The 24,459-nt window shown below is 36.8% G+C and overlaps 1 protein-coding gene across 1 annotated transcript; it reads left to right on the forward strand.

The window, feature by feature from the left end:
* The first annotated feature begins 1,208 nt into the window (after positions 1–1,208).
* LOC125070989 (DNA polymerase epsilon catalytic subunit 1) lies at positions 1,209–23,404 on the forward strand. The gene is made up of 42 exons (XM_047681032.1): positions 1,209–1,359; positions 1,430–1,553; positions 1,772–1,990; positions 2,482–2,711; positions 3,025–3,345; positions 3,659–3,759; positions 3,984–4,125; positions 5,122–5,254; positions 5,709–5,822; positions 7,039–7,213; positions 7,621–7,888; positions 8,634–8,743; positions 9,153–9,271; positions 9,635–9,774; positions 9,862–10,044; positions 10,443–10,561; positions 11,028–11,146; positions 12,011–12,212; positions 12,721–13,042; positions 13,130–13,361; positions 13,585–13,752; positions 14,412–14,576; positions 14,661–14,751; positions 14,833–14,960; positions 15,154–15,386; positions 15,635–15,760; positions 15,843–15,936; positions 16,217–16,398; positions 16,548–16,744; positions 17,129–17,279; positions 18,674–18,829; positions 19,206–19,338; positions 19,516–19,588; positions 19,662–19,806; positions 20,541–20,725; positions 21,131–21,255; positions 21,416–21,493; positions 21,571–21,728; positions 21,898–22,060; positions 22,240–22,415; positions 22,644–22,776; positions 23,192–23,404. The coding sequence occupies exons 1-42, from the start codon at positions 1,277–1,279 to the stop codon at positions 23,357–23,359; spliced, it is 6,684 nt and encodes a 2,227-aa protein (XP_047536988.1). The 5' UTR covers positions 1,209–1,276; the 3' UTR covers positions 23,360–23,404.
* Positions 23,405–24,459: the final 1,055 nt, after the last annotated feature.

Consider the following 24,459-nt stretch of genomic DNA (forward strand, 5'->3'; position numbering starts at 1 on the left):
CTGCATGCATAGCGTTCTTGCTCCGATTACAATTATATAATTAAATATTAAAGTGCTTGATTAACATTAAGTAACAATATTTGGACATTGAAAGGAGAAAAAAAAAAAAAAAAAGAAAAGTGAAGAACAGAAATAACAAAAACCACATTACAAAGTACTATAAGTTTACATATTTACATTTATATGCTATTGTAACATTCTTTCTGTAATAACTTTGTATATATTATATGTACTTTATTATAAAGAATTGTAAGAATGAATATGAATTAAAAATATTTACTGTATTAATCATGACCGCGTGGAATGGTGGCAAGAAAACTAACAGCATTTCTCCATTGTATCGCAATTCCGATCCTCTAGGCCAAAAACGTACCAGTGGCGGAAATAAGGCGAGGTGTTATACTTTTAATGAAGCTTTTGCACTATTATACCAAGGTCGAAGTGTTTCAGCAGCAAATGGGGCAATCACATAATTTGGAATAAGACACGAATATTTGTAATTTAAGATATAAAGATTACTTTTTTTCTCACAGACAGCTCGAAGTGTATTGTAAAGCCAAATTAAGGTGCCTGCTCTCATATTCCCTACGTCCCAAATTTCGTCATCCTATGGGTGACTAATACTAAAGACCTTCCTCTTAAATATTATTGTGTTCAATCATTCAATACATTTTGTTAATTCTTGTATAAATACATTACAAAAATAAACTTAAAAAATTCATCAAACACAAAAGTTTTTTTTTAGCATTACCATTAGCAGCCTGTAAATTTTCCCACTGCTGGCCTAAAGGCCTCCTCACCCTTTGAGGAGAAGGTTTGGAGCATATTCTCCAAACACAAAAGTAAAACATGACTATTCCAAAAGTTAGTAAAAATTGTTTTATATGTTTATTTTAGATTTTAGTCTCTCTTAAAGGTGAAGGATTAATAAAAAAAATCTACTGGGTTTTTGTGTTTAAAATTTGTTATTTAATCGATTTTGCAGTCTCGATCGCACTAATCAATCTGATTCATGTGTCTGAACTCATTAAACTAAGAATAAAAAAAATGCATGTCTGATTAACTTGTTAAAAATATATTACAATAAATATTAAAAAATTAAATAGTACATCACTTTTTACTAAACTCAAATCCGAATCTATACGCATTGTGTAAGAAGATTTGGCGCGAAATTATGACAGTTTTACAAACAGCTGATTAATTGACAATTCATTGAAACTTTAAAGTCTTTAAAGTTTAAGCATGAACAATTATTTTTACATTAACAAGATTTAAAATGGTACTTCAAAACACAGGCAAATATAGAGCTGAAAAGAATGATTCAAACAAAAGAGATGCAGGACCGTCATCAGGATCGAGGTTTGTATAATTTATTATTGTTTACAATACTGCAATTTGCGATATTTTATTGACACTTTCTATTTTAAAGGGAGGAATCATCAGAGTCTAGGATTCGCATCGCTTTAGACAATGATAGAATTGACTCTAAATATGGATTTGACAGAGTTCGAGATGCCAAGGAGCGCACAGGTTACCTCATAAATATGCACACCGTACGTAGATAATTCGTTTTTATTCGTTAATAATAACATCACCTACCTATTTAACATCTAATTCGTACTTTGTAATTGCACAGATAACAAGTAACTTGTTTTGCTACAGCCCAATATACAAATAATTATTATCAAAAACTTAAAAAAACGGCAGTTCTTATATGTTAAAGGATTTTTTTTCAATTTTATTTAATATATTTAATATATGTTAATTCTAGGCTGAAATATTAGATGAAGATAAGAGGCTGGTGGCAGCAGTCGATTATTACTTTATCGAGATGGATGGCTCCAGGTTCAAAGTGTCCCTTACATTCAACCCCTATTTCTTTGTTATGGCGAGAAAAGAATGTGAAAAGGAGGTTATACAATACTTATCCAAAAAGTACGCAGGGACCATACATAAGATTGAGGTGGTCGAGAAAGAGGATTTAGACCTGGTAAATGGATAAATAACATTGTATATTTTGTGATATACCATGTTTTTGATTACTAAAAACACTGCTATTGAAAATGATATCAGTACTGTTAGGTATTCTTATAGCAAAAAAAGGAGTAATTCATAATATTATTAGCATTTTATCAATTGAGTTATTTGTTCTATAATCATGCTAATATATTATAGTAAAATATTATTGTGTTAAAACTATAACAATTATGCAATACACCTGAGATACAAATTTATATCAAAGAAAAATTAAACAAAAAGCTAGTTCATCTCTTGTTCTTGTAGCAAATTTGAAATGGTATAAATGTACTCAGAAAAATTACTGTGAATAAGTTTTTTTATATATATCATTAAAAACAATTAACAATTTCTTAATAAAGCATACTATATATTAATACCCTAAGTGTGGGTGCATTTATGCACCTATAAATATAAATATTATTTTGTATATATAATTTAACATAAAAATAAAAAATATTTCAGTTAAATCATCTCTCAGGACTAAAGCAACGATATATCAAACTGTCATTCATGTCACAAAATGAGCTGATGAAAGTAAGAAGGGAAATATTAACAGCTGTTAATAAGAACAAGGAGAGGGAGAAAAAAGATGCAATTTACTCAGAGATGTTGACAAATGCATTAACAAGTGCTGCTGCTATAGAACATGCAAAGAAAACAACAGATCACATGGAAAACATCTTAGACATTCGGTTTGTTTTAATTTACATTATAAGATATAATAGGTGGAATATTTAAAAAGTTAAACTTATTCCTAATCTGATGAGTTAATTTTACTTTGCTTAGGTACAAATGTAGATAATTATATTTAATACAATGATGAGTAAATAAAACCTAATGAGTCAAAAGTGCTTTGATTATATTGATACTTGAATAAAGGATATTTTGATATGATTCCATTAACATGAATATTATTCTGATGATTCTGATACAAAGATCAGCAACAGCAGAGATCAGATCAAAGTACTTTTATGTATGATTTGTTATATTATTTTTTTATTTTAGAGAACATGATGTTCCATATCACGTGAGAGTATCCATAGACATGAAGATTTTCTGTGGTACATGGTACACTGTCAAAAGTAGAGGAACAGAGACACCAATATTTACAAAAAGAGATGACATTCTAGAAAGGCCCGATCCTATAGTCCTGGCCTTTGACATAGAAACTACTAAGCTACCTCTGAAGTTCCCTGATTCACAGACTGATCAAATAATGATGATATCATACATGATAGATGGTCAAGGTTACTTGATTACTAACAGGGAAATTATATCCACAGATGTAGAGGACTTTGAATACACACCTAAACCAGAGTTTGAAGGGTAAATACTGTTTCCTTATAAAATAATTAGATGTGATGTGATATAAGTTTATATGTGTAAATGCATATTCCGAATATTAATGGGTAAACTAAACTTAAACTACACCAATTATTTAGTTCACATATATGATTGCCAGTTCTAGGTCAGGCACATAAGTCCCGATCATCAAATCTGCCTGGATTTTGTCATACTGTTAATGTCACACACACATAAATAACAACAAGGCTATAATTGATGTTATCCATTTATTCTTATAGTTATTTATAAATCTATTTATCATTAATATGTTTGAAAATAATTCTCTTTTTTTCAGACAATTTATCATTTTTAATGAGGTCAATGAGTTGGCCTTGATACAGAAGTTCTTTGATCACATAATGGACGTTAAGCCCCATATCTTTGTCACATATAACGGTGAGTTCATAACTTATTTACAATAATAATTATGATACAAACCAAGCAAAACAGTTTGACCTCACAATTGCTTAAGAGAATTAAAAGACTACATGTAAGTGCAACAATATGCGTGTCTAATGTTCTGAAAACAGACATACTCACTTTCACAATTATAATATTCATATAAGGATAGTGATAAACATTATAACATCAGTCCTTTTTAATATTGTTTTTCTTTATAGGTGACTTCTTCGATTGGCCATTCGTTGAGTCCAGAGCGGCAATACTAGGACTGGATATGAAACAGGAAATTGGTTTCAGTAAAATTACTGCTAGAGACGGTACTTATGCTTGTCGGCCAGCTATGCATATGGATTGTTTGTGGTAAATAATAATAATACTAATATACTGTTATACAGCCGAAAAAGTATTTCGTAATTTGGACCAGTAGAAGCTGCATGCCCTTCAACAACTAGAAAAGAGCTGATGATTTAAACAGCTAAACAAATTTTCTTTAAGCTAAGAACAATCTCTGTTATCTTGTAACAAAACTACATCAAAATCGATTCATCCGCTTAGAAGCTACGATGGGACAAATAGACACACAAATACACTTTTGCGTCAGTGTTTCATAATGATTGCTGGTTTATATATTTGAGGTTAATTGGCTGACCATTTCAGCATATTTAAACAATACATTGTATTGTAATTTGCTACTAGGTGATACAGCCTCACATCGGATATCCGAAATAAAAATCTATCCGAAACCGATATATTTTAATTGTTTGTTTTTGTAGTGTTATACTTAAAGAGAGTAGCTAGTTGTATTTTAAAGCTATTAGTTTTTTCTCTGTGATTATACCTAATACTAAATAATAGCCTACAAATAACGTCAAATTGATATCTTGAATTTTTTCTTATACAATTTCTAAATAATCTAATATCCGAAACAATCGGATAATCCGAAATAATTTCGTATCCGTATCTGAAACCGTTTAAATATTATTCATAATAAAAATCCGGAATGATATAGTATGGATATATCATTTCAGATGGTATAAACCGAATATTTTAGGGGCTTAAATAGGGTTAAAAGATTTTAAAAATTGATTCTAAATGCAATTGAAGATAAATATTTCTCCTTAAATATTTATGAATAAAATTACGCTGTGATACGAAAAATATATTTAAGCAAGTTAGGAAAGGGCCAATATATGTTCATTGGCCTGAGGCCCTGATGTGGTTAATCCAGGTCTATCCGTGTCTATTAGTATATATACAGGCAGGACTGTGTCTGTTTGTTTTGCTTGTATGTATAAACATGTATTATAGATTTTCATATTTCTTTTGTCTCATCATTTGATATTTTCTGGTTTATAGTTGGGTAAAAAGAGATTCGTATCTACCGGTAGGATCTCAAGGTCTTAAAGCAGTGGCCAAAGCTAAACTAAGATATGATCCAGTCGAGCTTGACCCAGAAGACATGTGCAGAATGGCATCAGAACAACCACAGGTAATATAACCTGCATTACTGGTTCTAAAAGAGAAGTGAGCACCTTTATGATACAATCTCCTAATATCAACATCTCTCTTTGTAAGAAAGGTCCAATAGTATGCTTTCTCCCTCTCTAAAAGAAGAAGAAGAGTAGGCGGAATTCTTTTTATGATGTTCTTTAGTTAATGTAGATAATATAAACAGTTGATTATAATTTTATTTATAATTTAATAATAATAAAAAGTCATTTTGAATATTTAGTTTATTTTTGAGAATACATTAAAGTGTGACCAAATTATATTTAAGAGGCGAAAGGTGTCAAAATGACAAATTTTATAATAAAACACAATACATTTTTTTAATAATTTTTCATGAATACAGATAAAATAAAACTATTTTATGATTATTTGGCTTTAATTGTAATAATTAAAGTTATTTAATATAAACTTATAATATTATGTAATTATTGTAGGTGTTATCAAATTATTCAGTCTCCGATGCCGTCGCCACGTACTACTTGTATATGAAATACGTCCATCCGTTTATATTCGCCCTTTGTACTATCATCCCATTGGAGCCAGATGAGGTAAGCTTAGAATATACTGTTTATGTAATACGATAGGAAAGTAACTAGCAGAGATAATCTTAACTACCTGGAAATACATATATCCATTGATTTAATTTTTATGTTTTAAAATTACATAATTTTATATTAGGTCAGAAGACGGATTTAATTTCGGTTTGTTTTATCTCAGAAAATCAAATTAAAAAATATTTTTGCGTTCGAAAATTAAATCAAAATATTCTTTATTTAAGAAGGCTCATAAAAGCACTTTTGAAAAGTCATGTTACAGTGTTAAATTAAATTTAAAGCCACCACTGGTTCGGAAAGTAGATTCTACCGAGAAGAACTTAACGTGACTGCTACTTATCTAATGTAAAAATACATTAGGTAAGGCAAACAGTACGCATTTAGTATTTTTAGAACTAAAATATTTTTTGTAAAACAACTTTGTATCAGCGATAATGCATTGTTTACATAGTAATAATTAAATTGTTTTCTATCAACTTTAAACAGTAATAAGGTATCATCAGCAAACATTACAATATCACTTAAACATAAAAAGGAAGATCATTTATATACAGACAAAATAGAAATGGACCCAAAATTGATCCTTGCAGAACACCCATTCTTAGTACAGATCCAGAAGACTTTATTCCAATAATTGACACCTATTGAATTCTTTGATTCAAATATGAATCAATACGATCAAAAGCTTTGCCATTAACACCGTAATGTTTTTATTTAATTTTTACAAAAAGCGTTTCGTGTCCTACATAATCAAATGCTTTAGATAAATCACAGAACACGCCAATCGCATTCTGTGATTTCTCCCATTTGTTGTTTGTTTGCAATTGTTCACTTTGAAAAATATTATTTATTTTATCGACAAAAGTTTCCAAAGCATTTGCCACTTCCAAATTCAATTGTTCGTATATATTTCCAAAGCTTAATTGCATAGATACAAAGGTAGTCTCATGATTTCACTGGCTCAAATATAATTGATTTATGCATTCTAGTATAATGTATCGTTTAGTTATATATATATAAAGGTTCTAAGGAAGTATTACCGTCTGTTAAAATGGACCAAAATTAATTTATAACAAAGACGTGCTCGCTGCTGCGGAATTGTTACCAATTACATAAACACGAATGAAATATAAATCAATTATATCATTGCAACATTTTAGTAAAACCATTTAGTAATACACTTATTAATACATTCATTATATTATTCTAGATTCTCCGAAAAGGTTCCGGTACTCTGTGCGAATCTCTTCTGATGGTGGAAGCGTTCCATGCGAACATTATTTTCCCCAACAAGCAAGTGGAGGAGCTCAACAAGCTGACGAATGACGGACATGTTCTGGAAACCGAGACTTATGTTGGAGGGCACGTCGAAGCTCTCGAGTCAGGTAATATGGTCGTTTAGTATCTCGTCCACCCAATTAAATAAACGAAAAACTTATTAATTATTACTATCTATTTGAAGTTAATATTTGTGTATGTTTTAATATAATTTTTTAATAAATTTTCTGTAAGTAACAAAAAAGCTGTTTTAAACCATATTTTGTCTGTATTATTTATGTCTTTCAGAAAAAGACTATAAGTGCTATTTTTAAGTGTACAAGTAAATGTATATGAATTTAAATCTTGAATGTCATTTTGATAATATTCTGTACGCTTTCCTAAAACCAAGTTTACAATAACATTGTGTTGGTACCAAATAAGTTTTCCTAACACTAACCCTTTCCCTCCCAATCCAAATCCACTTTTATTAAGCAATAATGAACCAGTGCTTAAGTATTTTATCTGATTCTAGGCGTTTTCCGTGCGGATATCAAATGCAAGTTCAGAATTGTACCTTCAGCAATAGACATGTTGATGGAGAATACAGAAAAAACCATGAAACATGCCATCGAAGTCGAGGAAGGGATACCACTCGACTTAGTGACCAATTTCGACGAGGTCTGTGCTGAGATCAAGGCTAAGTTGCAGCATATGAAAGACCATCCTAGACGTGATGAAAACCCCCTTATTTACCATTTGGACGTGGGGGCTATGTATCCCAATATTATATTGACTAATAGGTGAGAAACTAATTTTGTTTATATTTTTTTTATAAGATGCTTATTTTGTTGCGCACTATCCCTCGCACTTAATATTTGAATATAAGATTTTTCCATTAGTCAATAAGACTAAGAGCCATGAGTAAAATTCCCTTAAAGTCGTACCTTAACTGCATATGTTAGTGATTAACTCAAAAATATACCTTGATTGGCATCTGGCGACCTTGAATCTTCAATTTACTTCACTTCATACACTTCACTACACTTTGGTTCTAAAATATTATAAGAAGTTCTATATAGTTATAGGTGTTGGGAAGTGTCATCAAAATACATATTAGAAGTAGATGAATTCGATACCTGTAAATTTAACATAATTGCCAGTAAATCTTCTTATAATAAATTGTGTATTTATCAAGGCATTATAATTAAACTGGTCTGAGCGTACATGAAATTTTAATTAAGGTGATTCACAGGTAGAATTTCAATTTGAATATAAAGTCATTTGTTAATGTGTGACTATGATTTGTATATATTTAAAATAATTAAAATGTATTATTTTCCATAACATGAATGCTTGTCTATCAAATAGATGAATCGTGTGCATGTTATGGAAAATAATAATTTAAAAGAGGACATCAGAACCTTCAGTTCGATGCAGTTGTAAGCAATAAAATAAATTGTCATATTCGTCTAAACGAATCAATACAGTGAATAGAGTATATGTGTACGTGTGTGTACGTGCGTGTACGTGCGTGCGTGTGTGCAGGCTGCAGCCGTCCGCCATGGTGAGCGCGAGCGCGTGCGCCGTGTGCGACCACAACCGCGCGGGCGCCGACTGCCAGCGCCACATGGACTGGCAGTGGCGCGGGGACTTCCGTTAGTTGTTCTCTTTATATGTATATAACACTGCTTAAGATAATAGACTACACTAGATTGCTCGTGAGCCTCCAGATGTAAAGTAAATTAACAGCCTGTATATGATCTACTGCCGGGAAAAGGCTCTCGTATCCTCTTGAACTTTGGAGTTCATGCCACCATGCTACCTCATACGGGTTGGTTTACACATGTGGCAGAATATTGTTGGAAATTGATACTTGTCGGTTTGCTCAGGATGTTTTCCTTCAACGCTGAGCAAGATATAAATTATAAACACAAATGAAAAACTATTAATATTGACTGGTGCTTGCTTTGTTTCGAACTCACAATCTTCCGTTAAGTTTCATGTGTTTTAGCTCCGAGCCATTTCCTAGGTGTATTTCTTCTATGTATTTTATATTTTTCATAGTACCAGCAACGAGAAGTGAATACCAACGCATCCAACAGCAATTGGAAACGGAGAAATTTCCACCGCTGCACCCGGGGGGACCTCCGCGGGCCTTTCACGTGTTACCTAAGGAGGACCAGGTATTCTAAAATATCTTATGTATCGTAATGTTGTCACAATCTATAAGCTCATTATGATATTCGAAATAATTACGGATAAAAAAATCGCCTTCGCCAGTATTGTAATAGTTCAGATTCGATTACATTAGTCAGCGAGAAGAACTGAGAATTACAGTGCTCAACCAGTAATGATGCAATTTGTAACATTACATCACTGAGAGAGAATAACCGAGCATTACAGTGTAATAATAACCGACAATCAGGGTGAGGCATTGCTATAACGTAAAATCGATTCTTAGATTGCCCACGAGGAACCGCAGTAAGAGTGTGTTAAACCCTTTCATTTTTCATTGATCTTTTAATGTGTGTACGTTTTCTCTTTAGGCAGCTTACGAAAAAAAACGTCTGGCAGATTACTGTAAAGTCGCCTACAAGAAGACGAAAGTTACAAGGACCGAAGTGCGCACGACGACTATATGCCAGAAAGAAAATTCCTTTTATGTTGATACGGTTAGAGCTTTTCGGTAAGTCATGTATTTCTATTCTGCTTAAATCTTAAAGAATCTTAAAGATAAACAAAATGGATGTAATCTTTGGTCAAATGTTAACAGCGATCGTCGCTACGAGTACAAAGCTCTAAACAAGCAAGCAAAAGCCATGGTGGCGCAGGCGGTGGCCAGCGGAGACGCGGCAGAAATTAAGGTCGCCAAGAGTCGCGAGGTGCTCTTCGACTCGCTGCAGCTCGCGCACAAGTGCATCCTCAACTCCTTCTACGGCTACGTCATGAGGAGGGGGTCAGTGAGCACATACAAGCTATCCCATATTTTTATACGATTACAAATACGAGCGCGCATGTACGTAATAATTGTTGCGTTCACATTCAAATATACACGCAAACAGTTAAACACACGCTCACACACATAAACGAAATGTTTTACGTGTTTAAATATATACATATATAAACACGTAAAACAGATACTCACATATTTATAGAAATGAAATGAAACAAAAGCGAATCGTCTTGTTTAATTGTATGAAATTGAAACCCTCGGTATTAATCAATTGTGAACTGAAAAAGGGTTGTATCCAGATTTGTACATTTGAGGAAGAATGAACATTCAAAACATATTATTTAACAAGATTTAAATTAATTATTTATTAACTTGCATTAATGATGCTGTTATTGTATTAGTGCGAGATGGCACAGTATGGAGATGGCTGGTATCGTGTGCTACACGGGCGCCAACATTATCATGAAGGCTCGCGAGATTATCGAGCAAATCGGTCGACCTTTGGAGCTGGACACTGATGGTAAGTCTATAAAAAAATAACTTTAAATACCAACAGAAATGATATTTCTTATCTAAGAAAATGGTAAACTTGTTTATGAAGTATCTGTCTATAGTCCATACCAAACACCAGAGGTCCACACACCATTTGACTACTAATTGACGCGATGTCATTGGTCGAGAGTTTGAGTAATCTGTGACATTCATTATGGATTTGCGAAAAAAAAATCATGTTGAACGTTGACGAAGCTGTTATTTGAATTTAGATATACAAATAAAGTGAATTTAATTTACATTGATATTATCAAATCGCATGGAATACGTAAATCAAGTGTTTTTTTTTTTTAATTTTTATTCCTTCTTCGATTGGAATAGGGTATAGTTAATCACCACAGATAAAACTCATCCGACCAGTTTAATATGGATTGAACCAGCAACTGTTAGGTTACTCTTACCAAAGAGCTTAAGTTTCATTATTTCATTTTAAGGTATATGGTGTATACTGCCTTCTTCTTTCCCCGAGAATGTGACCATCCATACCACACATGCTAAGAAGAAGAAGATCAACGTGTCTTTTCCCAATGCCGTGCTCAACGCTATGGTTAAAGTGAGTAGTTTATACTTATATTGAATAAACTCTCATATTGAGTTAGGATGTCGAGGTAGGTACCCCTCACTCCTCAGTTATTCAACTAACACATACACGTAACATAAATAGTTATTATGTTTGTTTAAGTCTAGGTTTAATATGTATTTAGTGGCCATGTTATTGAAGCCCTAATACCTCATGGTTGGTGACGCGTTGTTGGTTGAAGGGATGGCTTATATTCCCTCCAATAATGACCAAAAGTAGGTTACATCTTTGTCCAGTAGCCTTTTTTACGGTGAACAAAAATATTCGGAATGACTGCATATTTAATCTTCTATGGTAAATCGTTCCGAATATTTTTTATTTCACTTGTGATCAGAGAATAAAAAGAAATGATGTGAATGCGTGCATATCTGCGGGATATCTATTGGCTTTTATGTTATTGTAATATGGTAGTCGTTTATAAATCTATATTAATAATTTCGTGCAGGTCTACGATGGACCCGATCGAATACTATCCACATTTATAGATCGTTAAAAAATAATGATTTTTTACTCGACAACATAAATTCGTATAATCGAAATATTTCGAAATTAATTATATGACAGTACATGACAGTTCAACGGACGGCCATGTTTGACGTTTACGGGTGCGTTCCAAATAATAATTTCGTGCAGGGGTACTACAGTACCCCTGCACGAATTAGTAGTAGTGTAGGGTACTGTACTGTACGGTATGATGGAAGCTTATCCGCAATAAATACAGATCAAAGTTTATAAAAAAGTTATATGTTATATGAAAAGTAAAAGATTAACAGTATTTGTTTAGTTCTATTTATTTTAATAATATATACTCGCATTTATAAGCCTATATTATTACAGGACCACTTCACGAATGATCAGTATTATGAGCTGGTGGATCCAGAAGGAAAGAAATATGAAAAACGATCGGAGAATTCCATATTCTTCGAAGTCGACGGTCCCTACCTCGCCATGGTGCTGCCTGCTTCCAAGGAGGAGGGGAAGAAGCTCAAGAAACGATATGCGGTCTTCAACTTTGATGGCTCATTGGCCGAATTGAAAGGTACGTTTATTTATATAATAAATAGTACAGTCCGTTTATATATGCTACCGGATATAAAGATCGTTAGTTTATAAGTAAACTAACCTGAAAACTGACTCAAAATGCTATGTTAAGTAAGTCTACATGTTTTACTCGGTGGTAGGGCTTTGTGCAAGCCCGTCTGGGTAGGTACCACTTACTCATCAGATATTCTACCGCCAAATAGCAGTACTCTGTATTGTTGTGTTCCGGTAGAAGGGTGAGTGAGCCAGTGTAATCACAGGCACAAGGGATATAACATCTTAGTTCCCAAGGTTGGTGGCGCATAGGTGATGTAAGGAATGGTTAATATTTCTTACAGCGCCTTTGTCTATGGGCGGTGGTGACCACTTACCATCAGGTGACCCATATGCTCGTGCGCCAACAAATGCCAAAAAAAATGTCTGTTCATTGCTCCAATGCGGGGTGGTAAATCAGGTTATACATTCATATTAAAACCATAATATTGAAGATGACGTTTATATTACAGGTTTCGAAGTGAAGCGTCGAGGTGAACTGCAATTGATCAAGATATTCCAATCTTCGGTGTTCGAGGCTTTTCTGAAAGGAAACGATTTGAAGTCTTGTTACGGCGCAGTCGCGAAGGTCGCAGATTACTGGCTGGACGTTTTGTACAGCAAGGGATCGAATATGCCAGACTCAGAACTGTTCGAGCTAATATCGGAAAACAGATCTATGTCCAAGAAGTTGGAAGACTATGGTGGTCAGAAGTCAACCTCGATATCCACCGCGAAGAGGCTGGCGGAGTTTCTAGGAGACCAGATGGTTAAGGACGCCGGGTTGGCTTGCAGGTTTGAGTCTGAATCAATTTAAAGCAAATTATATTTTATTGAAGTAGGCTTTAACGAGCACTTGAACTCGACATGCCGTGCCGGCAGGTTCATCATCTCGCGCAAGCCGGAGGGCGCGCCGGTGACGGAGCGCGCGGTGCCGCTGGCCATCTTCCAGTCGGCGGCGGCCGTGCGGCGGCACCACCTGCGGCGCTGGCTCAAGGACAGCGCGCTGCCCGACGACGTGGACATCCGCGACGTGCTGGACTGGCCCTACTACATCGAGCGGCTCAGCGGCGCCATACAGAAGATCATCACCATCCCCGCCGCGCTGCAGGGGGTAAACAATTGCTCGTGAATAGCGTTTGGTGCAATACTTGTGCAATAAATGCATTTTAATGGACGCCAAAAAGAAAATTAGGTTTCCCCACAAATTTTTGTTAGTGCGTAATTCGTTCAATAACTACGCGACCAATTTTATTGACTCTATCGCCATCGTATACACGTACCACTGGGTTCTAATAGAATTAAGAATGAGGTATAAATTATGTGTTAATATGTAGCTGGATAACCCGGTCCCTCGCGTTCAATACCCGGACTGGTTGCACAAGAAGATGTTGGCGAAGAGTGACAAGTATAAGACGCGGAAGATAACCGACATGTTTTCTTCGAAGCCGAAGGATCTGCCAAGAGATGAGGATGAGGAAGATTCAGAGAATATTGAATGCGCGGTAAGAAAATAAAGTATTTTTTAAATTAGTTTACATTATAAAAAGTTATTCTTGTTTATGTAAATATAAATAATTATTTTAATTATTATAAGGTAATAACCTCCTGTTCGCAGGACACTAGTGTTACATTTTTTTATTTTAGGTAAACGTTAACAGCCTGTAAATATCTCACTACTGGACTGAGAATTCCTCTTCTTTCAAAGAGAAGGTTTAGGGGTTAGTTCACAATGCTGCTCCAATACTAATTTGATGCACATGTTTCCTCACAATGTTTTTGTTATGGCTAATAATGTGTTTGGACAGGGTAGCGTTTTCTTGGCAGTAGGCCATTGTATAAGCCCATCTGGGTATGTACCACCCACTCATCATATTTTCAACCGCCATCAGCAATGACGAAGGGCGCGTCACTTCCAGTGTAACTACAAGGGGCATAACGTCTGAGATCCCAAGATTGGTGGCGCGTTGGTGATATGAGAAATGATTAATATTTCTTACAGTATCAACGTTTATGGGTGGTGACCACTTACCATCCGAGAGTTTATTTGCCAGGCTGTCTACCTACTCAAAAAAGGGAACCTCTTAAAACTGATGGTTTAGTTTAGTTATTTCTTTTAATGGACGTATCTAAAAAACTCTATCTATCTTTTCAACAATTTTAGAACACAGAGGTAGACATAGAAGACATAGGGAAAGAAGTACCTGAGTCAACAGTCATCCGTCCGATAGTCCACAGCGTCAAACGTAAGAGAGAAGAATCTCCTGTTAAGGAAGCCGCCACGTGGAAGGAAGCTTTGGGACCACCTCCGCCATTCGGAAACACTAAGGTATTCACAATTTCGTTTAACAAAGAGGATATATAACACCAACAACAAATTACTTTTTAATATAATAAAATATTTAAATTATAGGAAGAACGTAGGGCGTGGATAGTATTCCAGAAAAAGAAATGGATGTGGCAAATGGAACAGCGGGGCTTGAACAGCAAACGGAGTAAGCGAGGTATTAATCATCTCAATTATTACATATGTAATTATAAGTTTCAATTCTATATTTATTCTTGTCTTTAATTTTTATTTACAGGTAGAGTGGATAAGGAAGCTATGTCTTCGAACGTCATGACAAGAAACGTCGGGCCCTCTAACACATTGGGCGGTTTTATAAGGCGAGCGCAGCGAACGCTACTGAATACTCCGTGGCAGATAATTCAGGTAAGTGTTTTTTTTAAATTTCTTGTATGGTGTCGGAGGTTGCGACAGTGGTGGCCTGAAACTTTTTTTTATAAATGGTTACCATTATAGGACATTTTATATAAAAATTAAAATATTTAACTTTGTAGAGGTGGTCATAGATATGTATCAGTCGTACCAAACGAGCAATCGCAAGATAACCGAGGACGCGCAGGTGGCGGAGACGGCGGAGCCGGGGCTGTTCCGGCTGTGGGCGCTGGTGGGCGCGGAGCTGCACGCCGTGCGGCTGGAGGTGCCGCGCGTGTTCTACGTGAACCGGCGCGTGGCGCGCGCGGCCGACTGCGGCGCGCACTGGCGCCGCGTCACGCGCGTGCTGCCGCGCGCCGCGCCCGCGCCGCACCTCTACCTCTACTCCGTGCCCGAGCCGCTCTACCGCGAGCGCTGCCAGTCAGTTTGATAAACTTTCTTTTGATTTTATTCGAATCTTACATGTTCATGTTGTTAAAAAAAATACGGTTCATATTTTTAGTATTGTAGATCTATGTACAGGAGAAGTTTGATCTAATTTAATAAAAAATTAAACGGTAAATTATCCTTAGATATTAAAAGTATTATTTATTATTACATATACTTAGTTTTTGTATTTTGCAGTACCTCTATATATTTGTAATGTACGAAATGATTAAATTCCGCAGAGAATTAATGAGCGAGCTTTCCGCGCCAGAAATAGAAGGCATATACGAAACTCAAATGAGTTTGGAGTTCAGAGTGCTGATGCAACTCGGATGTATCTGTGCCGTCGACCCACAGGAAGCGAGACGGTAAATATAATCTTCCTTATGATTAAATAAATCTCCTATTTTAAATAATTTAAATATCAAAATATTTTCATTTTCTTTACAGGCTGGTTCAGTTTGGTTCGAACAATATGGACACTTTCACGCTGAGCCAATTACAATTCAAAAGCGTTGCTCATCAACCCTATCTTCAGAAACAAGTAAGTAACTCATTTTCAAATGTAAAAAATAAGCCGAACTCTTAATATACGGGAGTCAAGCTTTACAATTGAATTTTAAACAATTTTCATCAAAATTGTTAAGAAAACATTTGACAATAGTCATGTATATAACAGTAAATTTTGTACATGTATTAATAAAAGATTTTTTAAATCATATCGGCTAAGATCACTTGTAAAGAGGGGCTTTCCTGAGTGGTGTTTATTTTAATTAACTTTGTAATTTTGAGACGGATCTATGATACTAAATAATTCCTTACAGGATGGTGTGTCTCCAATAAAACATATATTCCTGTACCAACATTCGGCTCCCAACTCGAGCCGGAGCATGTGGGCGCTGATACTGGGACCAGTAAAGAGAGGTTACATCTTCGTTCTGGACACGGTCAAAACTAACCAACTGCCCAACATGAACTCTCTGTATTCGGCCGAGCGGACAGCTAAGTGAGTTCGGGTTAATATTTAAAACGACTAATTTTAATCGTACATATATATATTGATAATGGCAATCTCATTAAAACTTCAAAAATGGCTCGAATTTATTAATAACCAATCTTTAATGTATAAAATAACCTCGACCGTACGTGTTCCAGGATAAACCTGGGCACGGCGGAGGGCGCGCTGCCGGCGGGCGAGCTGGCGTGGGAGGTGGCGCTGGAGACGGACACGCGCGCCGTGTGCCGCGGCCTGCAGCGCGCGCTGCTGCGCTACCGCGACGAGCGCTGCGGGCCCACGCTCGTGGCGCTGCAGGCCGCGCTGTCGCCCGCCGCGCTGCTGGCGCTCATGCCGGGTGCGTCCTCGGTGGTGGCTTGTGGTGATGGTGCCCCCGATAGGTTCAAGGAATATTCCAATTCGAGTACTTCTACGTGTCTATGGTGGCGCCATAAAGAATAGACCTTCAGCGTTAACGCCTTACCTAAAAGTCCCAGGTGACGCATTAGCGCGTGTCTGTCGGTAATAATATAAATGTAAATCATACATGTAACAAAAAAACATTCGGACCCTGTACGTATCCCCATAATGTTTTACTTCATCCGCGAATCGATCTCAATCTTCGCACATTTCAAATATAAATGAAGTGAATAATCGAAAACAACGTTAACTTGAATTTGAACCTGTGATCTTCTTCAACAAACAATCTCGAATGGCTACTTGATGGAGGCTATATCTGCAGGTCTGTCCGACTTCCCGCTGGTGCCGCTGCACGTGCGCGACGCGGAGAGCCTGTACGGGCCGCTGGACTGGCAGCGCGTGGGCGCCCGCGCGCTGGTGCGGCACTACCTCAACCTGCAGGCCGTGCTCGACCTCACCATCGAGCAGTGCCGGTATGTCGCTGCTACCAGATGCAATCCCAAACTTTGGGTAACGTGGTACCGTGGCCTGACGATACCCACGCAAACATCTTATCATCATACAGAATAGGGCAAAGTATCCGAGATTTGTTTGATATATAATGAAACTAGCTGTCGTCCGCAACTTCGCTTCCGTTTTCGAGTTGGTTTATTATAAATATCCTATTTCCTTCCTTAGAGTTTAAGCTTCATACGAAATTTTATCAAATTCGGTTCAGTGTTTTGGTCGTGAGAGACGGTTACTTTCATATTTCAATTATTAGTATAGAGTATTAGCATTAGCATTAGCAGCCTGTAAATTTCCCACTGTTGGGCTAAAGGCCTCCTCTCCCTTTGAGGAGAAGGTTTGGAGCATATTCCATCACGCTGCTCCAATGCGGGTTGGCGGAATACACAAACTCAAACTCAAACTCAAATTCCTTTATTCAATATAGAAGTATTACACTTTCTTATTGATTGTCAAGTTAAACACTACCACCGGTTCGGAAAAAGAAAACACCCTGACCTGAGAAGAACCGGCGAAAGAAACTCAGCGGGACTTTTTTTTTTTTCTTTACGTCAAATTAATTATATACATAATTATATATGAGTAGAAACAGCCAGGAGGCGATCGTTTCATTCCCAAGGTGTGCTATCAAACATAAACTCACTAATTGTATAGTAACCTTTCGCACACAAGCGTTCCTTAACAATTTTTTTAAATTTCGCAACAGAAGCATTTTGAACGCTTTCTGGGATCCTGTTGTAGAAGCGTATACATTGCCCCACAAAAGAGTTACTGACTCTATGCAGTCGAGTAACAGGAGTAACAAGATTGTGTTTGTTCCTTGTACCAACGTTATGAGAATCACATTTTCTCATAAAAACATTAATATTTTTCCGTACATTCCGTACATACGTTTCCACATGTGGCAGAATATCGTTGAAATTAGACACATGTAGTTTTCCTCACCGCTTTTCCTTCACCGCCGAGCACGAGATGAATTATAAACACAAATTAAGCACATGAAAATTCAGTGGTGCCTGCCTGGGTTTGAACCCGAAATCATCAGTTAAGATGTACGCGTAACCACTGGGCCATCTCGGCTCTTATCTCTCATCAATTGTTTTATTTTTTCTATTTAACTAGCTAGCCCCGAATGATTATAAAATCAAAAACTTGTTGTGGGAGTTAATACAGTAAAACAAATTAACATTAAAAATAATCCGTTTGAACGTCAGAATTTCAAGGTACGAAATAGACATTAAGTCGCTTATATATAGAGTTCTAATTCGTGTAACAATGATTTATTATTTATAATAATATACACGACATGTTTATACATTGGTAATTATCAATTGTACCAACATTGCCGTTAATGCCGCAGATACTTCCATTTGCCGCTGGGCAACACTGCGGCGGACCCCACACAGTTCGGCGCGGACCTGTTTTTCGCCCGACACCTCGTCAAGCACAACTTTGTACTGTGGTGTTCCAGTCTCGAGAGGCCGGATTTGGGCGGCAGGGAGATCGACGACAACAGGTAACACCGCGGCATTTTAAGGCGGATTCAAAGCAATTCAGTTAAACTAATGGCCCTGATATATTTTTGGATTGACTTCAAGAAAAACTACTTCAACTTGGAATTTGTGGCATATTGGAATATAAATTATTTATTAACCGTCGTCTCATCATAACCATTCCTATCCTATCCATATATGTTTTAGTTTAACTATTTAGGCTTAAGAGGTAACCATCATTTTCACACTTATATTTTAATTTTATTCAGGTTAAGTTAGGCTTCTCTCACAGTTTATTAAAGTAGGTATAGATAAAACGATAGACTAAACATCTTTATAGATTTCGGTTCCACGATACCAAAATCTAGTGTAACGTTATCTATCGTGCCGTCACGGCAGGCTGGTGAGCGAGGCGGAGGAGCGCTCGGGCTGCGCGCACGACGCGGCGGGCGCGTACGGCGGCGTGTGCGTGGCGCTGCGCTGCGACGCGCTGGCCGTGTGCGCGCTGCTGCAGGCGCACCACATCCTGCAGGCGAGTCACGGCGATGTTACTTGAGGCACGAGGGACGTACCGGCTCACTCGATGAAAATTTCGATTCAATGTCCTTGTCCTTCGACCTCGAGGAAAGTCGGTCCAATTTTTCCGTCCGCCTCCCTTTGTTATGCAAAAAAAAGGTAATAAAATATTTATGTACAAAAATAATTACAGGTGGAAGGCACCAGTGTCGCTACCTCGTTCGGAGCTCAACATGCCAACATTCAGGACGTAATGGCATCTACGGGTATGTTTAATTTTCAATTTCAAAATAATAACATATTTTGAGAAATAATTTCAAATGAAACATTTAATTCGAGGTTCTAATGCAACGGAGACGTACGACGAAACCGCACAATGTAGCGCTGCCTTTAAAATCTTAAGGACAATGATCGCATCGTGGCTGAGGGACGTGACGGTGTATAAAAACGTTTTCGCTGACTTCCAGATCTCACATTTTTACAGGTTAGTATATAATATAATAGTTTGCATATCGTAACTAACATGACTTTGTATTTTTAAAAGAGTAAATACTGAGTTTCTGGCCGGTTCCTCTCGGTAGAATCTGCGTTCCGAACCGGTGGTAGGTTCACTTAATATAGTTTGTTAAATGATGATTCAAAAGTGCTTGTAAAAGCCTACTTGAATAAAGGATATTTTGCTTTTTTTTTTGTTAGTTGACAATTCTTCCTGATCCATGTGAAGTGATGTTTGACTTCAGAGTTCAGCTAAAAAGTTTTAATTTTCTGGAAATTTTTGATCATTGATTTGAAAAGTGAACTTTCCTCCGCTAAACATTCAGAATATATTCTGTAATCAAACGGTTTGATTAATCAAATATTTTTGAGGCAATCGAACAAATCGTAATAATTTAATTAATATTTTCTTTGTTAATTTATTATATTCAGTTTAAAGAACAACCTTCTCCGTAAAAGGGGAGGGAGACATTTGAGCAGTGGGAGATTGAAAGACTTTTTTTGCATATCTTTGTTTTTAAATTGACCTTTGATCCTTGGGAATGTACTATTTCTTTACCATTTCACCTGTTCGCCTCCGTTCAGGCCAATTTAAACTAAAAACTTTAAACTTCTTTTCCCAAACATACCATGTATATGTAACATATACTTTGGCACTTAAAGTTTCTTCCATGATCTATTTGTAAATTCCTTAATATAAACTATAAACTTTCCCGTACACAGATGGCTTAAAACCCCAACATCCCTCCTCTACGACCCAGCGCTCCGTCGCACTCTTTACAACCTGATGAAGAAGCTGTTCCTCATGCTGGTGGCAGAGTTCAAGCGACTGGGTTCGCAGATAGTATACGCTGACTTTAACAAGATCATACTTCATACTAAGAAAAATACGATTATGGATGGCATTGGTGAGTACATGCTTAAAATGGTAAGTTCATACAAATAGACCCAAGTGATAAGTGGTACCATCTATACCCATCAACATCGATATTTTCCCATGCAGCATAATATCTTATTCCACCTATTATACAGGAATATATAAAAAAAAATACTGTTTGGTGGTAAGTGTATGAATGCAACTACAAAGACGTACACTAAACCTTACCATTAGAGAAAATATGTCTTTCTCAGTAAATTATAAAAATATTTTTTTTCACAAATTCTAATTTACTATGGATAGTGGTGACCACTTATCATCAGATGGCATATTTGTCTGTTCGCCTACTTATTTCATAAAAACAATTCTGGAACATTCTCAGATAAACTGTTACATTTATTAAACACAACAAGTAAGGTCTAGTTTTAAATTTCAGGCTACGTGGAGTTCGTAGTCCAGAGCATAAGAAATAAAGAGTTATTCCACGGTATAGACATTCGCTACAAGCAGTGCTGGTCGTACTTACTGTGGCTGGACGAGGCTAACTACGCGGGGATCGAGGTACTTAGGTTCCAATTACATCATTTTTTAGTATTCAAGAATAATAAAATCTAAAAATCTCTTACATCTGCCATCCGCCATTTTATAATTTTAATCATCCAAATCCAAACAATATTCTAGTAACTTTAATTTGAGCTATTTATTTTTTTCTATTTTATAGGGAAAATTACCCTCGGGGTTAGTGGAGGTGGGATCATCGCAGGTACCGACAGAAACCGAAGACGATTCCGAGGACGAGGTACCGATGCTACTTTTAAACAATCAGATCGATACTCACACTATCGGCACTGCGCTTAATACCGTATCTCGCGGCAGGGCTCCGTGTCGATGCACTGGAACCTGTGCCAGTTCCTGCCGGGCGCCGTGCGGGACGCGTTCGCGAGTGCGCTGGGCGCGTTCGTGGCGGCGGCGCACGCGCAGCCCGCCGGCCTGCGCGCGCTGCTCGCCGGGGACATGGCGCAGAAGCTCTTCCAGTCGGTATCGACACCACACCACATTTTTATATTTTATTAAACAACACCAGTCTTGTTTTATTATTTAGTCTCATTCGAGAATCGTTTATTTATTCGATGTTTAATAATAACGATAATAAATAATAAGGGTTAATAAATTACCATTGCATGACACAAATACCGTTAACAGAATGACGGAAAAAATTAATCGTCGCATGCCGACGCTCCGGCTGGAGGACATAGGCGCGCGCGCGGGGCTGCGGACCGAGGCGCTGGACGGCTGCACGCCCGCGCTGCTGTTCGTCAACGCGCTCTGTAAGGTGCTCGCCCTCAACCGCGACCTGGAAGACGAGGTACGGCAGCACGCAAATTGACGCTCTTGTTGCAGAAAATAATTTTGGATTAGCTAATAATATGATAATTTTATGAAGTAAACTGTTTCTGGTTCAGAGACAGTCGGACTACATGCTAGCCAATGCAATGTGTTTGAGCCTTTTGCGTGACATATAATATATTCCCCAATGTGTGGCAGGTGACGCTGCTGCGCCGCAACCTGCTGCGGCTGGTGGGCGTGGGGGAGTGGAGCGGCGCGGCGGAGTGGCGCGAGCCGTGCGCGTCGTGCGTGCTGGGCGAGGTCATCTGCAAGGTGTGCAACCACTGCCGCGACCTCGACCTCTGCCGCGACCCGCACCGGGACGCCTCCGACCCGTGAGTACCATCAATCCTTGCCTTACTTGACCAACACATTTTAACTGTTGTTATCACTAACTAGTCAATCAGTGGAAATATTCTAGATTCGGTTAAATAACAAAAATAAATGATTAAATGATATGAGCAACTACATTATAATCAAAATAATGTTTGATTACAGATCTTAGGATATATTAGCTTCAATGTTCTGCTTTGATTTGATATCTAAAACAATTATTGTTACAGTCCCGTCTGCTTATGCCCTACCTGCGGCACCGCGTATGAGAACCAGGAACTGGAATGGAGATTGATCGAGACACTGAACAGACGCGCTATGACATACACCTTACAAGACCTGGTCTGCGCTCGATGTCATCAGGTATTTTTTGGTTCTCGTGAATCTTAACCGAAGGGAGCGGTTTGACGCTATGGCATGCGCCACTGAGTTTTCTTATGGTTTCATCATCAAGAAACAAGTACGTGTTAAATAAAATTCGTGCGTATCCAATCCGTAATGGAGCGATGTAGTTGAGAAGCTCCATACCTTCTCTTCAAGTGGAGTAGAGGAACGAGGAGGGGCTTTTGCCTTTGTGGCATACTGTCTGTTAATTCGCTTTACTTTTTAAATTGTGTTGTTTATGTTATGAACTTATAGCAAACTTAAAATAAAGAAATATATTTTGGATACGATGAAATAGGCTTTTCGTATGTTTTTTTTGACAAATAATTTTAATACCACATATATGGTTGTTGTGTTAGTGTAAATGAGTCATAAAAATTGTCAATTTTTGCAGGTGAAGCGCGAAAATCTATCGTCGGTGTGTGACTGCGCAGGAGAATTCACATTAATGGTGCCCGTTAAGGAAATCCGCTCACAACTGGCTACATATAAGACCATCGCTGAATATTACAAGATGCCTTTACTAATGGAACTGATTGAATTTAATTTGAATAATATGTGATATGTATTATTAGTATAGAAATAAATAATTTTAATATAGTTTTAATTTATGTATTTTATTACAACCGCCGATAGAATGATTATTTAATAGATAACACAAATATTATTTCGTCGTCGTTGCACTAATTAGTGCAACGATCTTAATATTTATACGCCATCTGACTTACATACTACATATTACACTACATAATCTATACTAATTAATATTAATTTTAAACTTAAACCTTTCTAATGAAAGAGCCGCGATGGCCAAGTGGTTAGAACGCGGGCATCTTAACCGATGATTTCGGGTTCAAACCCAGGCAGGCACCACAGAATTTTCATGTGTTTAATTTGTGTTTACAATTCATCTCGTGCTCGACGATGAAGGAGAACGTCGTGAAGAAACCTGCTTGTGTCTAATTTCAACGAAATTCTGCCACATGTGTATTCCACCAACCCGCATTGGAGCAGCGTGGTGGAATATGCTCCAAACCTCCTCAAAGGAAGAGGAGGCCTTAGCCCAGCAGTGGGAAATTTACAGGCTGCTAATGTAATGTAATTAAAGCTGAAGACTGTTTGAATGTATTGATTTACAACCTAATTAATAATAATCAATCTGAAATTAACAAAATATTTTTTTTAATTACGTTTTGTTCGAGCATGTATATAATATATCAAAAGCAAGGTTAAGGCTTGTTTCTATTGAGACTTAAATTTATTACATGGACTGTATCAACACCAGCACCAAATATTTCAGCACAATAGAAACTGGCTTAAAGTTCTAAATTAAATCTTTTTTATTGTCGTATAAGTGCTTTAGATTTTTAATTGACCAAATCATCTGTAATTTTCATCATCAACCCAATCATTTGAGTCAAGGATGTTATGGAGATCCGTAGCCGTAACCGAAACTATAGGATATCCGAAATAAAAATCTATCCATAAACGTAACTGGAACCGTTAAAAAAGTTATGATTATTGTTTATGCATAGTGTCATTCTTAAGTTTCTTTTTGAAGTTTTTTGTACTATCTAATAAAGTCAAATTAATATCTTGTAATTTTTTCATTTACAATTTCTAAATAATCTAATATATCCGTAACCGCATCTGAAACCGGTA

This window comes from Vanessa atalanta, chromosome 18, assembly GCF_905147765.1.
Source record: "Vanessa atalanta chromosome 18, ilVanAtal1.2, whole genome shotgun sequence".
In the NCBI taxonomy this organism is placed as follows: domain Eukaryota; kingdom Metazoa; phylum Arthropoda; class Insecta; order Lepidoptera; family Nymphalidae; genus Vanessa; species Vanessa atalanta.